Below are 18,434 nucleotides of genomic sequence, written 5' to 3'. Positions count from 1 at the left end.
CATCCAAAAACTTTCTAAAATTATATATATATATATATATATATATATATATATATATAATAATAATAATAATAAAGAAAGAACTATTAACTATTATATTTATATGTTCATGAGTGTGAAAACGTAAACTATTCAAATCTAATACTTACTGTCAGTTTGAATCCAACAATAGATCCGATCACAATCACATAGTCACTATAAAAAAACGTGTCTATAAATAAATTCTTCCGGTCTTAATCCTATTGAAGTCTTCTACGGTTAAATTTCAAAAAATCAAAGTGATGTATATGAGACTAAAAAAAACACACACACACACCAATGTCTGATAATAAAAAAGAAAAATAAATTTAATTCTTTTTGTATGATGATAACATTAACAACAACAAAAAAAATGCTTTACATGAAGAAAAAAAAGCATGCATTTTACAATTAAGATCTCTTTATTTTAATTTAAATGGAGTGTATGATATTATGTATGGATTTCAGATTAGGAGGCAGCATGTTAGAATAAGCAGCGATTATTAGGCATTTACTCTTACCACCAATGATGCTGGAAAGTACATTTATTTGTTAGAATAAGCAGCTATTATACATTAGACAACTTTAACCTTAAAAATTAATTTTGTGAGACCGAATTAGGTCTTGAATCCATATTAAAATTTATCTTAATCATTATTATACATTAGCCCTATTAAGTTATATATAAATAGGATATGATAATATTCATATTACAAACCGATTTAACCCAAATGTATGCATAAAATACCTGAGTTTTCAAAAAAAATAAGGACCTAAGAATTTTTCTTGAAAAGATTGTTCTTCTTCTTGACTTTTTTATTTTATTTGTACAGAATAAATATATGTAATATATTGAAAAAGTTCCTTTTGGCTATATCACTGATCGATGTGATCTTCAACTTCACAAATAGTGGTAATAATAATACGTACCCACACATTAAACGTGAAAAGAATGATATCAAATTTTAATGTTTCTCCATCTATGCTTACATACTTTTTACCTTTCCTGTGATTGACAAAGTAAACACGCAAGTTAAGTTTCCTTACAAAGTTTCAGAAGAAAGAGACAAGGCATTTAGATTTAGTAATCATCCCGTGGTATAGATAGGGAGCAAGCTACCACTTTGATCCTGACCTCATCTTCTTAAAGATGACAAATAAATATATTTCTATAAATATGCCAAGCATAAGATTTGCATATGGTAAATATATATACTTATAAGGTATCAAATGACGTACCACTCTACCAGTCGAGTTCATATATATACAAGACTCCTATATAGGCCGAGAAAGATACAAGGGTTTTAGTGTTATACTTCTGATAGGCATTTATAATGGCCACCGAAATTATGTCTTAAATGTTTTTCTCCGTCCATTCACCAACTTTTTCATCATCATTAAAAATTTAGAGAAAATGTCCCTGGCCATTAATAACTATTGCTCGGAAATATTAGTTATGTTTCTTTCTTTAATAATATGTAAATGTGACTATCGGTTTTTTTGCAAACAATAATATTTGCTCATAGAAAAATTAAATAGTAATATGTCGTAATACCATCCAAAATCTTTCTAAAACATATTATGTTTCATTAAATCTACAACAAAGAAAGAAATAACTATTCATATTAAAAAAATGACTATTAACTATTATATTAGGTTCATGAGTGTCAAAACACTAGTATAAGTGCTATTCAAATCTATTTGTCAATTTCAATCTAATAAGAGATCCAATCACATATATATTCACTGTACAAAAATGTGTCTATAAACAAATTTTTTCCCTCCTAATCTTAATGAAGTCTTCTACGATTAAATTTCGAAAAATCAAAAGTGTATGACCTAAATAATAAAATAAAACGAATCTGTCATTTAAAACACACAAGGCAATTACTCGCAAAAATGCATTGAAAAACTATGATTATCCTATTTAGGCATGACTTGATCCATTTAAAAGTCTAATTTGACATGTTAGTGTACTTAAAAACCTATTTTATTTTAAAGCTTTTATATATGTTTAACTTTTTTCAACATATGCTAATATATAATGAGCTAATAGACCAATGAGAAAAAATTCTATATAAACAAACTATAATCCATAAAAATAAAAAATCATTCACTCAAAGCATGAGATAAAGCCTAAAATATGCATGATATAATTTATTATCTTTATGATAACTTAGTTAAAAAAATCAGTTTTACAATAAGCCATCTAAATAGAATATAGATTTATCACTCAATAAGTTTATATGCTTGACCTTTTATGTAGGATAACATGCTTAATATTTTAAAAAATATACACATGTTGATTTTCTCCTTCTATTATTGCTTATTCACTTTTTACCTTAATTTCCCTAGGATTGACAAAGTAAGCACACAAAATACATGATCACTTTCCTAACAAAATTATCAGAGGTCAAAGGACAAAATTCATGTAGTAATTATCCTGTGGTACAGGGACCTAGCTACCACTTTGATCCAGACCCCATCTTCTTAAAGGTGACAGATAAATACGTTACGATAAATATGTTAAGCACTTAAGCATAAGATTTTCAAATGGTTAATATTTATACTTATTACGGTATCAATGACCTACCTTTGTACCAGGTGAGTTCATATATATATATATATATATCACCAAATGTTGGTCTGCTACATGCATAAGAACAAGCACAAGGTCTGATTCGTGTTTCCTTACATCAACTTGTGGTCTAAAAATGGGAAGGATGCCATGCTGTGAGAAGGTAGGGTTGAACAAAGGACCATGGAAAACCGAAGAAGATGAGAAGCTCGTGGCTTATGTTGAAAGGCATGGCCCTGGAAACTGGCGTTCAGTGCCTGCCAAAGCGGGTAATTAATAAGTTAATACAACTTCTGTATACCGTTTCCTCAATCTGAGTCTGAATGTAAATGGAGGAATATTCAAAGTTTGATCAATTCCTAATTTTATTTATGTTGCATTTATGTATGTATAGGTCTTCAAAGATGTGGCAAGAGTTGTAGACTGAGGTGGATCAACTACCTAAACCCTAATATCAAACGAGGAAGCTTCAGCTTGGAGGAACATCGCACCATTGTTCAACTCCACTCTCTTCTCGGAAACAAGTGAACTTCAGTTTCTTTTTGGTTTTGAAATTATTTTATTTTTAGCATGGTTTTAAATTACAGTCCGTAACTGTAACAGTGTCATGACTGCAATTGCAGTTGAATTAGTCACATTTTCCAGCAATTATCTATAATGTAAAGATTTTTTCACTGATCGGTCATAACCGTAATTTAAAACCATGATTCTTAGATCAAATGGTTAATCATATATTTTTTAGTTTCTTTTGGCTTTGAAATTTTTTATTGTTAGCATGATTTTAAATTAGGGTTCGTAACATAAGTATTTCTTCGTCTTACCGCAACTGCATCACGATTTCAATTGCGGCCGAATTAGTCACATTTTCTGATGACAGATCGTAACCGTAATTTAAAACCGTGATTGTTAGATCCAATGGTTAATCTTATATATTTCTTTGTATCAAGGGTGTCATTGTATTTACATGTCTGTTTATGTTTGTATTGCGCGCACAGATGGTCAATCATAGCCGCGCACCTGCCCAAGAGAACTGACAACGACATCAAGAACTACTGGAACACCAACATCAAGAAAGGACTCATCGGAAAGGGCTTAGATCCCCTTACCTACAAACCAATAAAATCCAACACTTTTCAAGCCTATGGTGGTAATTTCCTTGACCCTTCCATTGACACCACCAATATGAACCATGTGGCTCAATCGGAGAGTGCTCAAATCGAAGCCGAAGCAAGAGAATCTATGTTGCAATTTGGATCTCTCCCTTCACATCTCCCTGGGCTAATCTTAAGCAAAATCCCAACTCAACCTTTTCCTTCATCAGCTTCTCTATTAACCCAACGCATTAATACAACATATGACATGTATGCCCTCGTGCTTGCGACGAATCATCTTGACCTTCATCCACCACCATTCACTGACCCTGAAAGCTTCCCTAGTAGGAAGCTTCTTCCTTCAGTCTCTACCAGTGTTGGACAATCCACTGATCCTGAAAGCTCACTCTCTTATGATGGTATTGGTTATAATATGATAGACAATAGTAGTAGTCAAATGCAAATGACGATGGAATGTTATGCGACAAACTTTGAAGATGATGATGTTATGATAGCTCTAGAAGCATTTGGAATAGCAAGGTTTGAGGGCATTCAAGAATTGTTTGACGGGCCCACTACCATGGAAGATCTAATCAATGAATCTTTTGAAAGAGATGTGTAGAAGAGTATGGAAATGGAAAGTGCAATTTCCATGCTTTCCTTTGTTGGTTCCAATAAAAGTAATGTGTGGTTTTGTAACTTTTCTTTTGAGGGATTTTCTATTTCATGTTGAGTTGGGTGCCTCATTACATGTGTTTCAGGTTCAGGGTGTCTTGTGTCCTGGACTACATGATAGGTGTTGAGGGTTGTTCTGTTATCGGAATACACAACACTTGTACTGTAGTTTTCTCATGTTTTGGTGCTATAGTCTCGAGCATTTCTTGCGTTTATTTTCCTTTATTTTTAATGAGTTATTTGCCTTACTAAAAAAATTACAGTGAAGCCAAAGTCGTGAGGTTGCAAGTGTTGTCATGGTTCTAAATTGTGTTTGGGATTGTGGTTGTGATCTCATTGCAATTATGATCAGTTGTAATGAGTTAAAAAAAACTTTTATGTTACAGTCACAGTTATGAATATGAACTGCAATGGGTGTCACCTGTTCTGCTATTGCACCTCTTGTTCACGGTCTTTATTCCAATATAATCCATAATTAGCAACTTCCATGGAAAGCCATGTTATGAAACTGATGTATCCATTGTTTTCAATCTATCTATGTATTCCATATTTGCTTGGTGCAGATTTAGAGGCACTTTGAGAAAAACACTTAGGTTCATTAATATTTTTGGTTTCTTAGTTTTTCAAATTCATAATTTTAATTTCATTATAATATTTGATTTCCTAACTAGTTTTATAAATGAGTAATTTTAGTTTATCTGATAGACTATTAACTAATAATTATAATTAATAAAGTCAATACACTAATTATAAATTAACTAAAAGTCATTAATTATTAAAAAATTAATGAACTAAAATTATTAATTGAAAACACTAACTAGAGGGAATCAAATGTTACAACTAATAATCATGGGAACCAAAATTTTGGATCTAAAAAACAAGAAAAATCAAAATTACACTTTAGCTAAAAAAAAGTTAGGTACCTGATAAATTATGTTAACTTGCTTGTGATTTCTTCAGATGATTTACTAGAGAGGCCCAAGAAAAATGCATATATAATTTCATGCGGTGGAACATGGTTTAATATTTTCAAGCAAATTAATATTTACACTACTAGAAATAATGGTTTTAACATCAATTTTTTTTATAAAATCGATGTTAACAAGATCATGTTAACATCGATTTTTTGAAAAACTAATGTTAACATGTTCTTGTTAACATTGGTTTTTAAAAAAACCGATGTTAACATAAGCTGGTTAATATCAACATTTAAGAAATCGATGTTAACATTTAGCTGGTTAACATCATTTTTTTAAAAAAACCGATGTTGTGTTTTAAATTAAACAAAAACCCCAAACCCTTTTCACCCGTGCTCAGTGTGTTAGTTCCACAAACCCTTTTCCTCTGTCTCAACTCCACTCTCACTCCCACCCACGACCATCTCGCTCTTGGTGGCCACTCCTAAAAGGTTAGTGTTCATTTTTGATCTGGATGCGTGTTTTGTTTGTCGTTTATGCCTATTTTTTGTGTTTTATTGTTAAAGAAATAGAGATTATTAGAGAAAGGCACAATGCTAGTGTTTACGCCTATTGATTTTGTTCTTTAATTGAGATTATTAGAGAAAGGCACAATGCTAGGGTTTCCAGTTATTGTTCTTAGTGAGGCTATGTTTAAGTACCGTTTTGACAGGTTTATAAAAGTATACAAGTAAAAAATTGCTTCAATTGGGGCAACAGACCTAAGAAATTGTACATGCCCCTACGGTGTTTGTAAAAATGTTTCAAACACTTTTTTGGTCATTTGGTATCTACAATGTTCTCATTTACAAAATGAGACATTTTTTAGTCATTTGGTACCATTAGCCAAGCCAAGCATATCAACGATCAATTATAATACTAATATTGTGATTTGAACTTAATTTTTTTTTAGCAATTTTATCCCGTGAGGTGTGATTTATCAGCTACTACTATAAGAAAAAGAATACAAGAAACCATAATTGTTCTTAGTGTGGCTATGTTTGAGTAAGGAAGTTTGCCTTGTGAAGCCATTGGAACTAGAGGTGTGTATAACTATAGGCCAAATTAATAATTTGTGAGCTGGAAAAATATGGATGGTAATGCCTTAATTGTTTGTTAATATTCAAGGGATTACTAGGTCTTGTGTAGTAGTATTTTTTTTATGATGTCCCTTCGATATGTTTAATTGGTAGCTATATATCAATTCCTGCATTTTCTGCCCAGTTCCATGTGCTAAAATAATTAAGTTGGACGTAGTCTTTCTACAAGATCGATGAGGATGGAACACTTACCATAGTTTCCCCCTCTCATGCACCAATGTAGTACCAACTAGCTAGTGCTTTTCCAAACTGAAAATGTGTGCTATGTGGTATATAATGCTCTATGCTATATTCACAAAAATAAAAAATAGAAACAATTAACCCGATCAAGTGAAAGCATATATATGTGTGTGTGTGTGTGTGTGTGTGTGTGTGTGTGTGTGTGTGTTTTATATAAAAATTGTCATGTATGTATTAATGAATAAAAATATTAGACAGCAGAATTTTCCATTGCATATAACATGGTTTTCCATTGCATACCCAAATGTGGATTTGATTTGATCTGGTCGTTGTTCCCATAGTTATAATTATTTTTTCTTTATACATGCAATTACTAGGTTGGTGTTGGTGGGAACAAGAGTAGTACTATATATTTAATTAATTTGATGTTTAAAGTTAAAGAAAATAAATAACAACCTCAAAAATAACTAGGTTGGTGTTGTATTGAATCTTGAATTGTCTGTTTGGATAGTTTGGGAAGAGTCATTCTTTTATAGTAGATTCATATGTATAGGTTAACTTTATTTTCTTAAATCTGATGAAATTACGGTATACTACATTTTACTTTGTTTTTTGAGTGCTTACTTGATTGTGGTGGAATTCATGTTACTGCTTTCATGTCGTGTACTTGGAGATTAATGAGAAATGCTACCAAAATTTCGTCAAGTCTAAGAAAAGAAAGTTAAGCTTTATGTATGAATCTACTATAAAAAATGTCTTCTTGAATCAGATAGGGTCACACCTTTAATGAAAAAAGTAAGGTTTTCATGCATGGAATAACTTTGTGAGTATCACAGAGTTATTAGTTAGATGGATCGAAGTTGGATGAATGTAAGTCGCATGAGCCTTGCATATATACGAGGAAGGCGTTGAAGAGTTCTTGCAATTTGCCTCTGGAAAAAGTCAACTGGATGAGGATGAAACATATTTATGTCCTTGTGTAAACTATTTGAATGGGAGACAACAAGTACTAGACGACATACGGGAACATCTTCTGTGTGAAGGGATTAAGAAGAATTATATGACATGGATATGGCATGCTGAATTGACAGACATGCAGAAAGGGTCCCAAATTGAACCAATTGATGTAGAAATAGGAAATTTATTAGAGGATATGATTCATGATCTTGGACAATTGTCATTTCAGCAAGCACATGCCCTTGTGTATAATACATTGGAAAGTGATTCGAAGAAGCCTTTGTATCCGGTATGTAAGAAATCTTTGTCCATGTTGTCAACGGTGTTAAGTCTAGTTAATGTCAAGACCAGATATGGGTGGAGTGACAAAAGCTTCACTTCACTGCTTTAGGTAGTGCAGGATATGCTTCAGAGGAAAACATGTTGCCAAAAAGTTATTATCAGGTGAAGAAGATACTGCGTTAGATGGGTATGGAGTATCATAAAATACATGCATGCCCTAATGATTGTATATTGTACAGACAAGAGTACAAGAAATGCATAAATGCCCTAATTGTGGGGTATCACGATACAAAGTGAAGGATGATGAAAAGTGTAGTAGTTATGAAAGCACAACAAAAGGCCCCATGGCTAATGCAAATGACACAAAAGACCTTACATGGGATGCAGATGGGAGAAATTGTGATGGAATACTTCGTCATCCAGCTGATTCCTCCCAGTGGAAGAATATTGATGTTTGTATCCAAATTTTGGCAAAGAGACAAGAAATATTAGGCTTGGACTAGCCACTAATGGAATGAATCCCTATGGCAACTTTTCATATTTCTCCCAAAGATAGTGAATATGTGATCTATGGAGACAACAAACAAAGGCCACTTAATCAACAAGCCTAACAAGTGATATCAAATGATACCAAGAGGTCACTTGTCATTGATTGATTACTTTTGATTATTTTTTTCCTATGATTGTTAACTTTTGATTGAGTTTTTTATGATTGTTCTTGATTGAGTTTTGATTGTCTTTGATGATTGTTTTTTATGATTATTTCTGCTTGAGTTTTTTATTGTCTTTGAAAAGGTAATGTCTTCTAACTATGAGATGCTTATCTATTTCATTTGATGAACTTCAAGATGCATTCAATGATTTGCATAAAGAATCTATTAAAATTTTCAAATTAGTTTCATATTTTAAGAAAACTATTTCAAATTTAGAAAAGGAAATTTTGAAATTGAAATTTGAAAATTGAAATTTGAAAAGTTAAATTTGAAAATTGAAATTTGAAATTAACAATTGGAAGTTGGAAGTGGAAGTTGGAAGTTGGAAGTTGGAAGTGGAAGTTAGTGGAAGTTGAAAGTTGAAAATGGAAGTTGGAAGTGGAAGTTACTGGAAGTTGAAGTTGGAAGTTCAAATTTCAAATTTGAAAATTGAAAATTGAAAATTGAAATTTGAATATATTTTTTTTTTGGAATAGAAATTATTGTGCATAGTTAGTTGATTGTTAATTTAATTGATTTGATTTGAAATGTTTGATGATTGATTGTATTTGATTATGTTTGATTGATGTGTTATTATGATTGACTTTACTTGATTGATATTCAATGTTTGTTAGTATGATTGATTGATAGCATTAGATGATGTTTATAGGAATAGAAATAAGTCATTTTTAGGAGAAAAGGCTATTTTAGTGTTCTGGTAATCATAAATTTGATCGAGGCCATAAATTAAAATGCATAACAAATAGTACTTTAGTTCAACCACTTAATCTAACCCTAAATTAAATTACTAAGTGAAATTTAACATAAGGCATTCATTATGTGATTAAGCAACACATACACCAATTACTCATAAACGATCATTAAGCATGAACGTAAATTAAGGGTAGAGACAATTAATCAAGCACTAAGTATGCATGAATTAATAGCAACAAATTCAGAGTAATTAGTGAAGAGGAAAAACTGAACAGAATTTAATAGTAATAATAGAACCTCAAAGAGAACTGTGCTTGATCCTCAAGAGAAAACAACGTTGGGGACTTAGCCTTCCATTAATCAATAGAGAACAAAATTATGGATTGAAGAACGAAATTTTATTGCTAAAACTAAAAGTCAGAACTGGAATTGCCAAAAACGAAAAAAAGGAGAAAGAGAAGAGAGAGGGCCTAAACTAGAACATTGGTGCTGTTATATAGTTTTCCAGCCCCAAAGCTTACAAATCTGTTTTAAATCCAAGCCCATAAATAAAATAAAATCAAATCTAGATAAGATAAGATCTAGATGAAATAATATCTAGATGAGATCAAATCTAAATAATATCTAGATAAGATAAAGTCTAGATAAGATAAAATTTTGTAGAATAAAATAGTCTGCCCTCTTCAAGTCCAAGCCCAATTCTGGATTCAAGCCTAATGCTTCATTAATTCCTGAAATTAGATTAAAAACATCAAATTAGTTGAATGGGCCCAAATAATAAAACTGTCTAATTAATTTGACAATTAAGATTAATCAGTACTTAACATGGTGCAAAAAGGGTTAAGAAATAGGAGAAAATAATGGCACATCAAAACCCCCCATACTTAGTCTTTTTCACTCCTAGGCAAAATGAAACAAAGAACAAAATCCAAGGATATCAAAGAGAGACAAACAAAAATATTTACATATTTCTCAATGAACATCAAGGAATGAAAGGAATGGGTAACATCTAACATTAAGAGATCCAAAGAGTCAACACATTCGTGGAAATCATCCAAGCAACCCAATCATGGAAAAATAGTAAATCAGCTCAAGAATGAAAACTGATAAAGCCTCACAAGATATACACTCTATCTCTCAAGTGTCTAGGCTATTGTTTACTCTCGAAGCACCCATGAAAACAAACACCACATAGACTTGGCAAAATTCTAAAATTGACAAACAACTTGACAAACACATGCATATGAGGATCAAAAGGTCTTTAAAGGTTGTAATGGGGCCAAGGACAAGGTAGGGAAAAAATATGGAATAAGTAGCTAAATCCCAAAGGAATAAGGAGCAATGGGGAATAAGTGGAAATTAAGCACAAGTAGTAAACCCAAACCCTCTAATATAAAAAAAATCAACCAAGGCTCCCAAATCAAGTCCTGATAACAAGACCTTATTTATTCAACTTCACTTCTTTTCTTCTTCTCTTTTTTTTTTAACAGTACAAATTTGTAGCAATTGAATTTTTTTTTTCATTTTTTTAAACAGTATGAATTTGAAGATTAAAGCAAGAACTAGGCAATGTATATATATATATATATATATATACAACATAAAACATTAAGCATGGCCAAAAATCACATCTTCCAATGAAACATACCCCCCACACTTATTCCCAAAACAATTCCAAAGCTCCAAAATTCCTTAAGGTAAGGTGATATCATGGTTTTTCACTTAAGGCTTGTAATGAGCTTCAAAACAAAGAAAGGGGAACATAGGCTCAAAGGGGCTATCAAAGGAATTAATTCAAGGTAAGTCCATTTGGCTAGAAGCTTATTATAACAGAATTGGCTAAATCATTTCCAAATATACATGTGAATTAGGAAGCATCAACAAGAATCAAGCCAAGGCTATTGTGCAAGCAATCAATGGGGCAAAACACACCAAAAAATTATGATGATGGATGGCTCAAATTCTCACAAAGGTAAACTTATCACTTTCAAATTGAGCTTTCAAAACTATCATGACATGTAGAGGAAAAACAAGGATTTCAAATCACAAAATGTCAAGAGACTTTTATTTTCAGAACAATTACCCATTTCTTGAACATATCCTATAATTCAACGAAAAATATGCAAAGTTGTACATGCAAACAAAATTGACCTAAAATATTAAACTAGAAACCCAACAAAACTAACAAAACTAACAAATTTAACACACAACAAAACTAGCAAAACCAAAACCAAAGAACACCCCCCCCCATACTTAAACAACACATTGTCCTCAATGTAACACAATTAAAAGATTAAAAGCAATTAAACCATCAAATAGAATCGGACAAATGTAATAAAAGTAAAGAAGGAGATAGGAAAATAAAAACTCCCTAAGTCATGGTGGAGGAAGAGTAAGGTGGAGTAAGGAAGTCTCTTCCACCACTACATCCACTAAAGAAGGGTTTGTGAGGAATGGCTTAAGTCGGTGTCCATTGACCTTGAAGCTCTTGTTTGTGGAGTCACTTTTGATCTCAACTATACCATAAGGAAAAAAATTAGTAACAACAAAAGGACCAATCCACTTAGACCTCAACTTACCACTCATGAGTCCAAGCTTAGAATTATACAATAACACTTTTTTCCCAACCATGAAGTCCTTCTTAATTATCATGCTATCATGGAACTTCTTGGTCTTTTCTTTGTAGAACTTGGCATTCTCATACGCTTCTAGGCGGATCTCATCTAACTCACTCAGTTGTAACTTTCTTTCCTCACCAGCTTGATCCATAGAGAAGTTGCAGGTCTTCACTGCCCAGTATGCTTTGTGCTCAATCTCAACTGGAAGATGACATGCCTTTCCAAAGACAACCCGATAAGGAGACATTCCTATGGGTGCTTTGTAGGCAGTCCGATGTGCCGAAAAAGCATCATCTAGCCTGGTACTCCAATCTTTCCTGCTTGGCTGCACAATCTTTTCTAAAATTCTCTTGATCTCCCTGTTAGAAATTTATACCTGTTCATTGGTTTGGGGTGGTATGGTGTGGATACCCTGTGTACAACCCCGTACTTTTTAAGCAAGGCATGCATTGATTTGTTGCAAAAATGGGTTCCTTGATCACTAACGATTGCTTTAGGTACTCCAAACCTGCAAAACAGATTAGATCTGACAAAATCTACAACAACCTTAGCATCATTAGTTCTAGTGGGCTTGGCTTCCACCCATTTTGAAACATAATCAACTGCAAGGAGAATGTAAACATAACCAAAAGATACAGGAAAAGGGCCCATGAAATCTATACCCCATACATCAAACACCTCACAAAATAGCATAGGTTGCTGAGGCATTTGTTATCGCCATGTAAGTGCACTTCCTGCTCTTTGACACTGCTCACAAGTGCTACAAATCTTCCACGCATCTTTAAAGATGGTGGGCCAATAAAAGTCACAGTCAAGCACTTTGCGAGCTGTCCTTTGAACACCCAGATGACCTCCCGGTGCAGAAGAATGACAGAACCGCAGAACTAAGTCAGTCTCATGATCTGGAATGCATCGTCTAATGACTATACTGCACAATTTCCACAAGTAGGGGTCATCCCAAATAAAATGCTTAGCATCACTTTTAATTTTATCTTTTTGAGCCTTAAATGCTAAGGGAGGAAAAACATAAGCAACTAAATAATTGACAATGTTAGCAAACCAGGGAGTAGAAAAAGAATCAGAAATACTATACAATATATATAAATGATCATCAGACACATGTTCGATCCGACTCAAATGATTAGCAACTAAATTTTGTGCTCCGCTCCTATCACGGATCTCCAAGTCAAATTCTTGGAGCCAGAGCATCCATCGGATCAACCTAGGCTTTGAATAAGCCTTCTTCAACAAGTACTTTAAAGCTGCATGGTTAGTATAAACAATAATGCGAGTACCAAGCAAATAAGAACGAAATTTTTCAAGAGCAAAAATTATGGCTAGTAGCTCTTTCTCAGTAGTAGTATAATTCACTTGGGCAGCATCTAAAGTCCTAGAAGCATAATATATCACCCTAGGCAATTTATCAATTTTTTAAGCGAGGACAGCCCCCAATGCATAATTGGATGCATCACACATAAGCTCAAAAGGGACTGTCCAGTCGGGTGCCTGGATGATGAGGGTGGTAGTCAGTGCTCTTTTGAGGCAATCAAAAACCTCTTTGCATTTATCATTAAAGTCAAACTCCACCTCCTTTTGCAACAAGTTGGATAGTGGAAGGGCTACTTTGCTAAAATCTCTTATAAAGCGCCTGTAGAATCCTGCATGACCAAGAAAAGATTGCACCTCTCGCACACAAGAGGGGTAAGGCAATTGTGAAATAATAGAAATTTTTGTACCTCATAAAGAAAGTCAGAGGTATGTGTACTTCTTGAAACATGGTTAGTTCTATCTGACTTTATAAAATCAATCTCAAGAGGTAAAACATCAGACATGTAATCAATATCAAATTCAGATTCACTCTCAGCATCAAATTTAGACATATGATCAAGTACAAATTCAGATTCAATGCATGAAGAGTGACAGGCATGCAGATTAGAATGAAGATCAGTCATGTATTCATCAACAATATGGTCAATTATTTCAACACGAAATACAGAAAGATCTTCAGATAGGTGTTTCATAGCATCAAGAATATTAAAATGAATAGTTATATCACCAAACTCCATAGATAGTGTGCCTGTATATACATCTATCTTAGTTCTAGTATTTTCATAAAAGGTCTGTCTAGAATGATGGGAACTGATCCTTTAGAAAATCCCTCCTCCATGTTCAAAATATAAAAATCAACAGGGAAAATTAGTTCACCAACTCTAACTAAGGCATCCTCTATGAAACCAACAGGATAGGCAACACTTCTATTAGCTAAATGAATTACCACATCAGTTGACTGCAAGGGACCAAGAGATAGAGAATTAAAAATAGACAGAGGCATCACACTAACAGAAGCTCCTAAATCTAGCATGTCATTGTCAAAGTTACTGTTTCAAAATATAAAAATCAACAGGGAAAATCAGTTCACCAACTCTAGCTAAGGCATCCTCTATGAAACCAACAGGATAGGCAACACTTCTATTAGCTAAATGAATTACCACATCAGTTGACTGCAAGGGACCAAGAGATAGAGAATTAAAAATAGACAGAGGCATCGGACTAACAGAAGCTCCTAAATCTAGCATGGCATTGTCAAACTTGTTGTTCCCTATAATACAAGGAATGTTGAATGTACCTGGATCTTTACATTTTTCATGGATTTGGGGAACAGATTTACCGATCAATGCGGAGACATTTCTGCCCATCCTAATTCTTTCACTTCCTTTAAGCTTCCGCTTATTAGTGCACAACTCCTTCAAGAATTTAGCATATCTTGGAATTTGCTTTATTGCATCCAGCAGAGGTATGTTTACCTCTACTTTTCTAAATGTTTCCAAGATCTCTTTCTCTACCTCTTCCATTTTTTTGTTGGAAATTGCTCTTGGAGGGAATGGAAGAGGGATATGCTGCTTCTGTAAATTAGAATTACCAGTGGAAGATTCACCTGCATAGAAATTGTTAGGTAACTTACTCTTTAAATTTTTGTTATCATCTTTTTCTGGAGTAGAGTGAGGTTGGGCAGGTTCATTTGTGGACGAGGAAGGTGCTACTGGTTGAGGTCCTTGACACTGCTTTCCCGACCTCAATGTAATGGCACTCACATTTTTGGGATTCTAGACAGATTGAGAAGGTAATTTGTCAGAATTCTGGGACTGTTATTGATTTAACTGTGTAGCCAATTGTCCCATTTGATTAGTTAAGCTCTGAATGGAGGCTCTGGTCTTTTGTTGAAACTGCATGTTTTGCATAGTCATTTTCCTCACAAGTTCTTCAAGGGAAGGTTGCGGAGGCGCCTGAACTGTTTGTTGTTTCTGGGGCTGTTGCTGTTGTTGGATTGGTGGAGGAATGTATGGTCTGCTTGGGCCAACAACATTTTGGTGTTGGATCGAGTGGCCTCAGAATAATTAAGAAGGGGGGGGGGTTGAATTAATTATTCCTAAAACTTTACCAATTAAAAATTACTCTTTTAAGGCTTTTACTTTTGTTGTTAAGAGAATATAGAGTAGAAGAGAAACTTAACAGAAAGTAAAAGCCAAAATTAAATGCACAGTGGAAAGTAAAAGAGTAGGGAAGAAGGAAACAAACACACAAGAGTTTTTATACTGGTTCGACAACAACCTGTGCCTACCTCCAGTCCCCAAGCGACCTGCGGTCCTTGAGATTTCTTTCAACCTTGTAAAAATCCTTTTACAAGCAAATATCCACAAGGGATGTACCCTCCCTTGTTCTCTTTGAAACCCTAGTGGATGTACCCTCCACTAGAACTGATCCACAAGAGATGTACCCTCTCTTGTTCTCAGTCAAACCCAAGTAGATGTACCCTCTACTTGTATCACAAAGGATGTACCCTCCAATGTGTTAAGACAAAGATCTCAGGCTGTTAAACCTTTGATACTTTGTGAATGGGGATACAAAAGAATTCTCAAGCGGTTAAACCTTTGAACGCTTTTGTATTAGGGAATGGGAAGAATCAAAAGAATTCTCAGACTGTATCGTTTTGAATTCTTTGACAAGGGAGAAGGGAGACACGAAAGAATTCAGGCGATTAGTCCTTGGCGAATTCTTTTTGGCAAAGGGAGAAGAGAATGAAAAGATGAATAGCACAAGTTTTCAAGGTTTAGAAAATCAGAAAACTTCAGAAAGCTTTTGGTACAAAAGAAGAAGAAGAACTTCAAAGAGATTTCAAGGCTTGTAAAGGATTGATTGGAAAAGCAAAAGTATTCGAGATTGTTGTTAGAAAGATTGATTGGAAAATGCAAAACAAAGCCTTGCTTTTATAGACTCTTCATGTCTGGTCAAAAAGGCCATTCAGAAGAGTTATAAGTTTTAGAAAAACTTAAAACCCATTTGAAAAAGTCAAAACCTTTTTGAAGAGTTACATCTTTAGATTTTTCATAAACAAACACTGGTAATCGATTACCAAATATGTGTAATCGATTACACAAAGCTTTTGAGTGAAACAATGTGACTCTTCACTTTTAAATTTGAATTTCAACGTTCAAGGACACTAGCAATCGATTACCAAAACATTGTAATCGATTACAGCCTTTTGAAAATATTTGGAACGTTGTAAATTCAGTTTGAAAACTTTTTCAAACTCATTTTGCTACTAGTAATCGATTACAACAATATGGTAATCGATTACCAGAGAGTAAAAACTCTTTAGTAAAGGTTTTGTCAAAAACTCATGTGCTATTCAAAGTTTTGAAAAAACTTTTTAATACTTATCTTGATTGAGTCTTTTCTTCATTCTTGAATCTTGATCTTGATTCTTGAGATCTTGAATCTTGATTCTTGATTGTAGAATTTCTTCTTGAGTCTTGAATTCTTCTTGATTCTTGAACTCTTGACTTGTTCTTGATTCACTTGAGATGTTCTTTGATTCACTTGAGTTGTTCTTTGATCTTTTGAGCTTTTTGTTCATCACCTTTGTCATCATCTTTTGTTGTCATCATTGTTATCATCAAAACACCTTTGAATCATTGTTGATTCATCATGAAACTTTGCTTCCACATTTGGAAGGAAGGAGCAGGCTGTTGTTGTTGTTGTTGAGGGCTAGACCATCTGAGATTAGGGTGATTCCTCCATCCAGGATTGTATCTGTTGCTGGAGAGGTCATAATCGTTCTGTTGTGGTTGATTTTGCTGCTGAGGTTGAGGAGGTCTATTGTAAATGTTTGCAGCATAAGCTTCAGGCTGCTCAATTGCTCCAAGTTGCTGCATAGAAGGGCAAAGGTCTGTATGGTGGTCAGAAGAGGAGCATAAACCACAGAGTCTGGTGACAGGTGCAGATTTTTTATTCATGGCCAGTTGGGTTACCAGGTTAACCAAGGCATCTAGTTTACCTTCAAGCTTCTTAGTCTTGGCTGATGAAGATGAATTCGTGGCTACTTCATGCACTCCTCTAATGACAATAGCATCATCACTTCTAGCACTAAATTGATGGGAGTTTGAAGCCATCTTCTCAATTAAACTTCTGGCTTAAGTAGGGGTCATGTCTCCAAGGGCTCCACCACTGGCAGCATCTATCATACTTCTCTCCATGTTACTGAGTCCTTCATAAAAATATTGGAGGAGAAGCTGCTCAGAAATCTGGTGGTGAGGGCAACTGGCACATAGTTTCTTAAATCTCTCCCAGTATTCATATAAGCTATCTCCACTGAGTTGTCTAATGCCTGAAATATCCTTTCTAAAGGTTGTGGTCCTGGAAACAGGAAAATATTTTCTAAAAAGAATACTCTCTTGAGGTCGTCCCATCTCGTGATGGACCGTGGATCTAAGTAATAAAGCCAGTCCTTTGCCACTCCCTCTAAAGAATGAGGAAAGGCCTTCAGAAATATGTGATCATCCTAGACATCTGGGGGTTTCATGGTGGAGCAGACAATATGGAATTCTTTCAGATGTTTGTGTGGGTCTTCACCTACAAGGCCATGAAACTTTGGAAGCAAATGAATCAGTCCAGTTTTAAGAACATATGGGACATCCTCATCAGGGTATTGGATGCACAAGCTTTCGTAGGTGAAATCAGGTGCAACCATTTCCCTTAAAGTCCTCTCACGGGGTGGAGGTTGTGCCATGTTCTCAGAATGTTCAAAATCAGAATGTTCAAAACAATAATGCTCAAAATCACCAATAACAGAATACTCAGGATGCTCAAAAGGTATTAAATGATGTCTAACTAATCTATAAAATGTCCTATCTATCTTAGGATCAAAGGGTTGTAAGTCAGATGGATTGCCTCTAGTCATACACTATACTCAACATGCACAACTAGTTGCCTTCTTATTCAAGTAACAGTGTAGGTTTGAAATACAGCAACCCTCAAATGATATCCAAATGACTTGAAATTTTGTGAGCAAACTTATAAAATGATGATAAGATAGCACAAAAATTTCAAACGAAAATTCAAAGTCTAACTATAGAAGCTAAAAATGATAAGTTAAGAAAAATAAGAGAATAATACTTGGAAAATATAAAAATTTTGATAGAATCGCAATTTTTGGAAGGAGACCTCAGGCTGGCTGCCACTGCATGGGAAATTTTTTTCTACCCCAAATACATATATAATAATAGCGATTCTGAT

At 34.0% G+C, this 18,434-nt stretch overlaps 1 protein-coding gene and 1 non-coding gene across 2 annotated transcripts; both read left to right on the top strand.

Moving 5' to 3' along the window:
* Nucleotides 1–2,688: 2,688 nt before the first annotated feature.
* On the top strand, nt 2,689–4,794 carry LOC100817205 (transcription factor MYB17). Its single transcript, XM_003543905.5, has 3 exons — nt 2,689–2,865; nt 2,991–3,120; nt 3,592–4,794. The coding sequence occupies exons 1-3, from the start codon at nt 2,733–2,735 to the stop codon at nt 4,307–4,309; spliced, it is 981 nt and encodes a 326-aa protein (XP_003543953.1). The 5' UTR covers nt 2,689–2,732; the 3' UTR covers nt 4,310–4,794.
* Nucleotides 4,795–17,441: 12,647 nt separating this feature from the next.
* On the top strand, nt 17,442–17,548 carry LOC112998899 (small nucleolar RNA R71). The gene has a single exon (XR_003264078.1). It is a non-coding gene; the product is annotated as a small nucleolar RNA R71 (small nucleolar RNA).
* Nucleotides 17,549–18,434: the final 886 nt, after the last annotated feature.

This window comes from Glycine max, chromosome 13 (genome assembly GCF_000004515.6).
Source record: "Glycine max cultivar Williams 82 chromosome 13, Glycine_max_v4.0, whole genome shotgun sequence".
Lineage (NCBI taxonomy): Eukaryota > Viridiplantae > Streptophyta > Magnoliopsida > Fabales > Fabaceae > Glycine > Glycine max.
This window is presented reverse-complemented; position numbering and strand designations above follow the sequence as displayed.

Excerpts from the sequence above, each read along its gene's own strand:
- LOC100817205 (XM_003543905.5), top strand. The coding sequence starts at position 2,733 with ATGGGAAGGATGCCATGCTGTGAGAAGGTAGGGTTGAACAAAGGACCA. Across the intron at positions 2,866-2,990 it reads TTCAGTGCCTGCCAAAGCGG|GTCTTCAAAGATGTGGCAAG; the intron begins GTAATTAATAAG and ends ATGTATGTATAG. Across the intron at positions 3,121-3,591 it reads CACTCTCTTCTCGGAAACAA|ATGGTCAATCATAGCCGCGC; the intron begins GTGAACTTCAGT and ends TTGCGCGCACAG.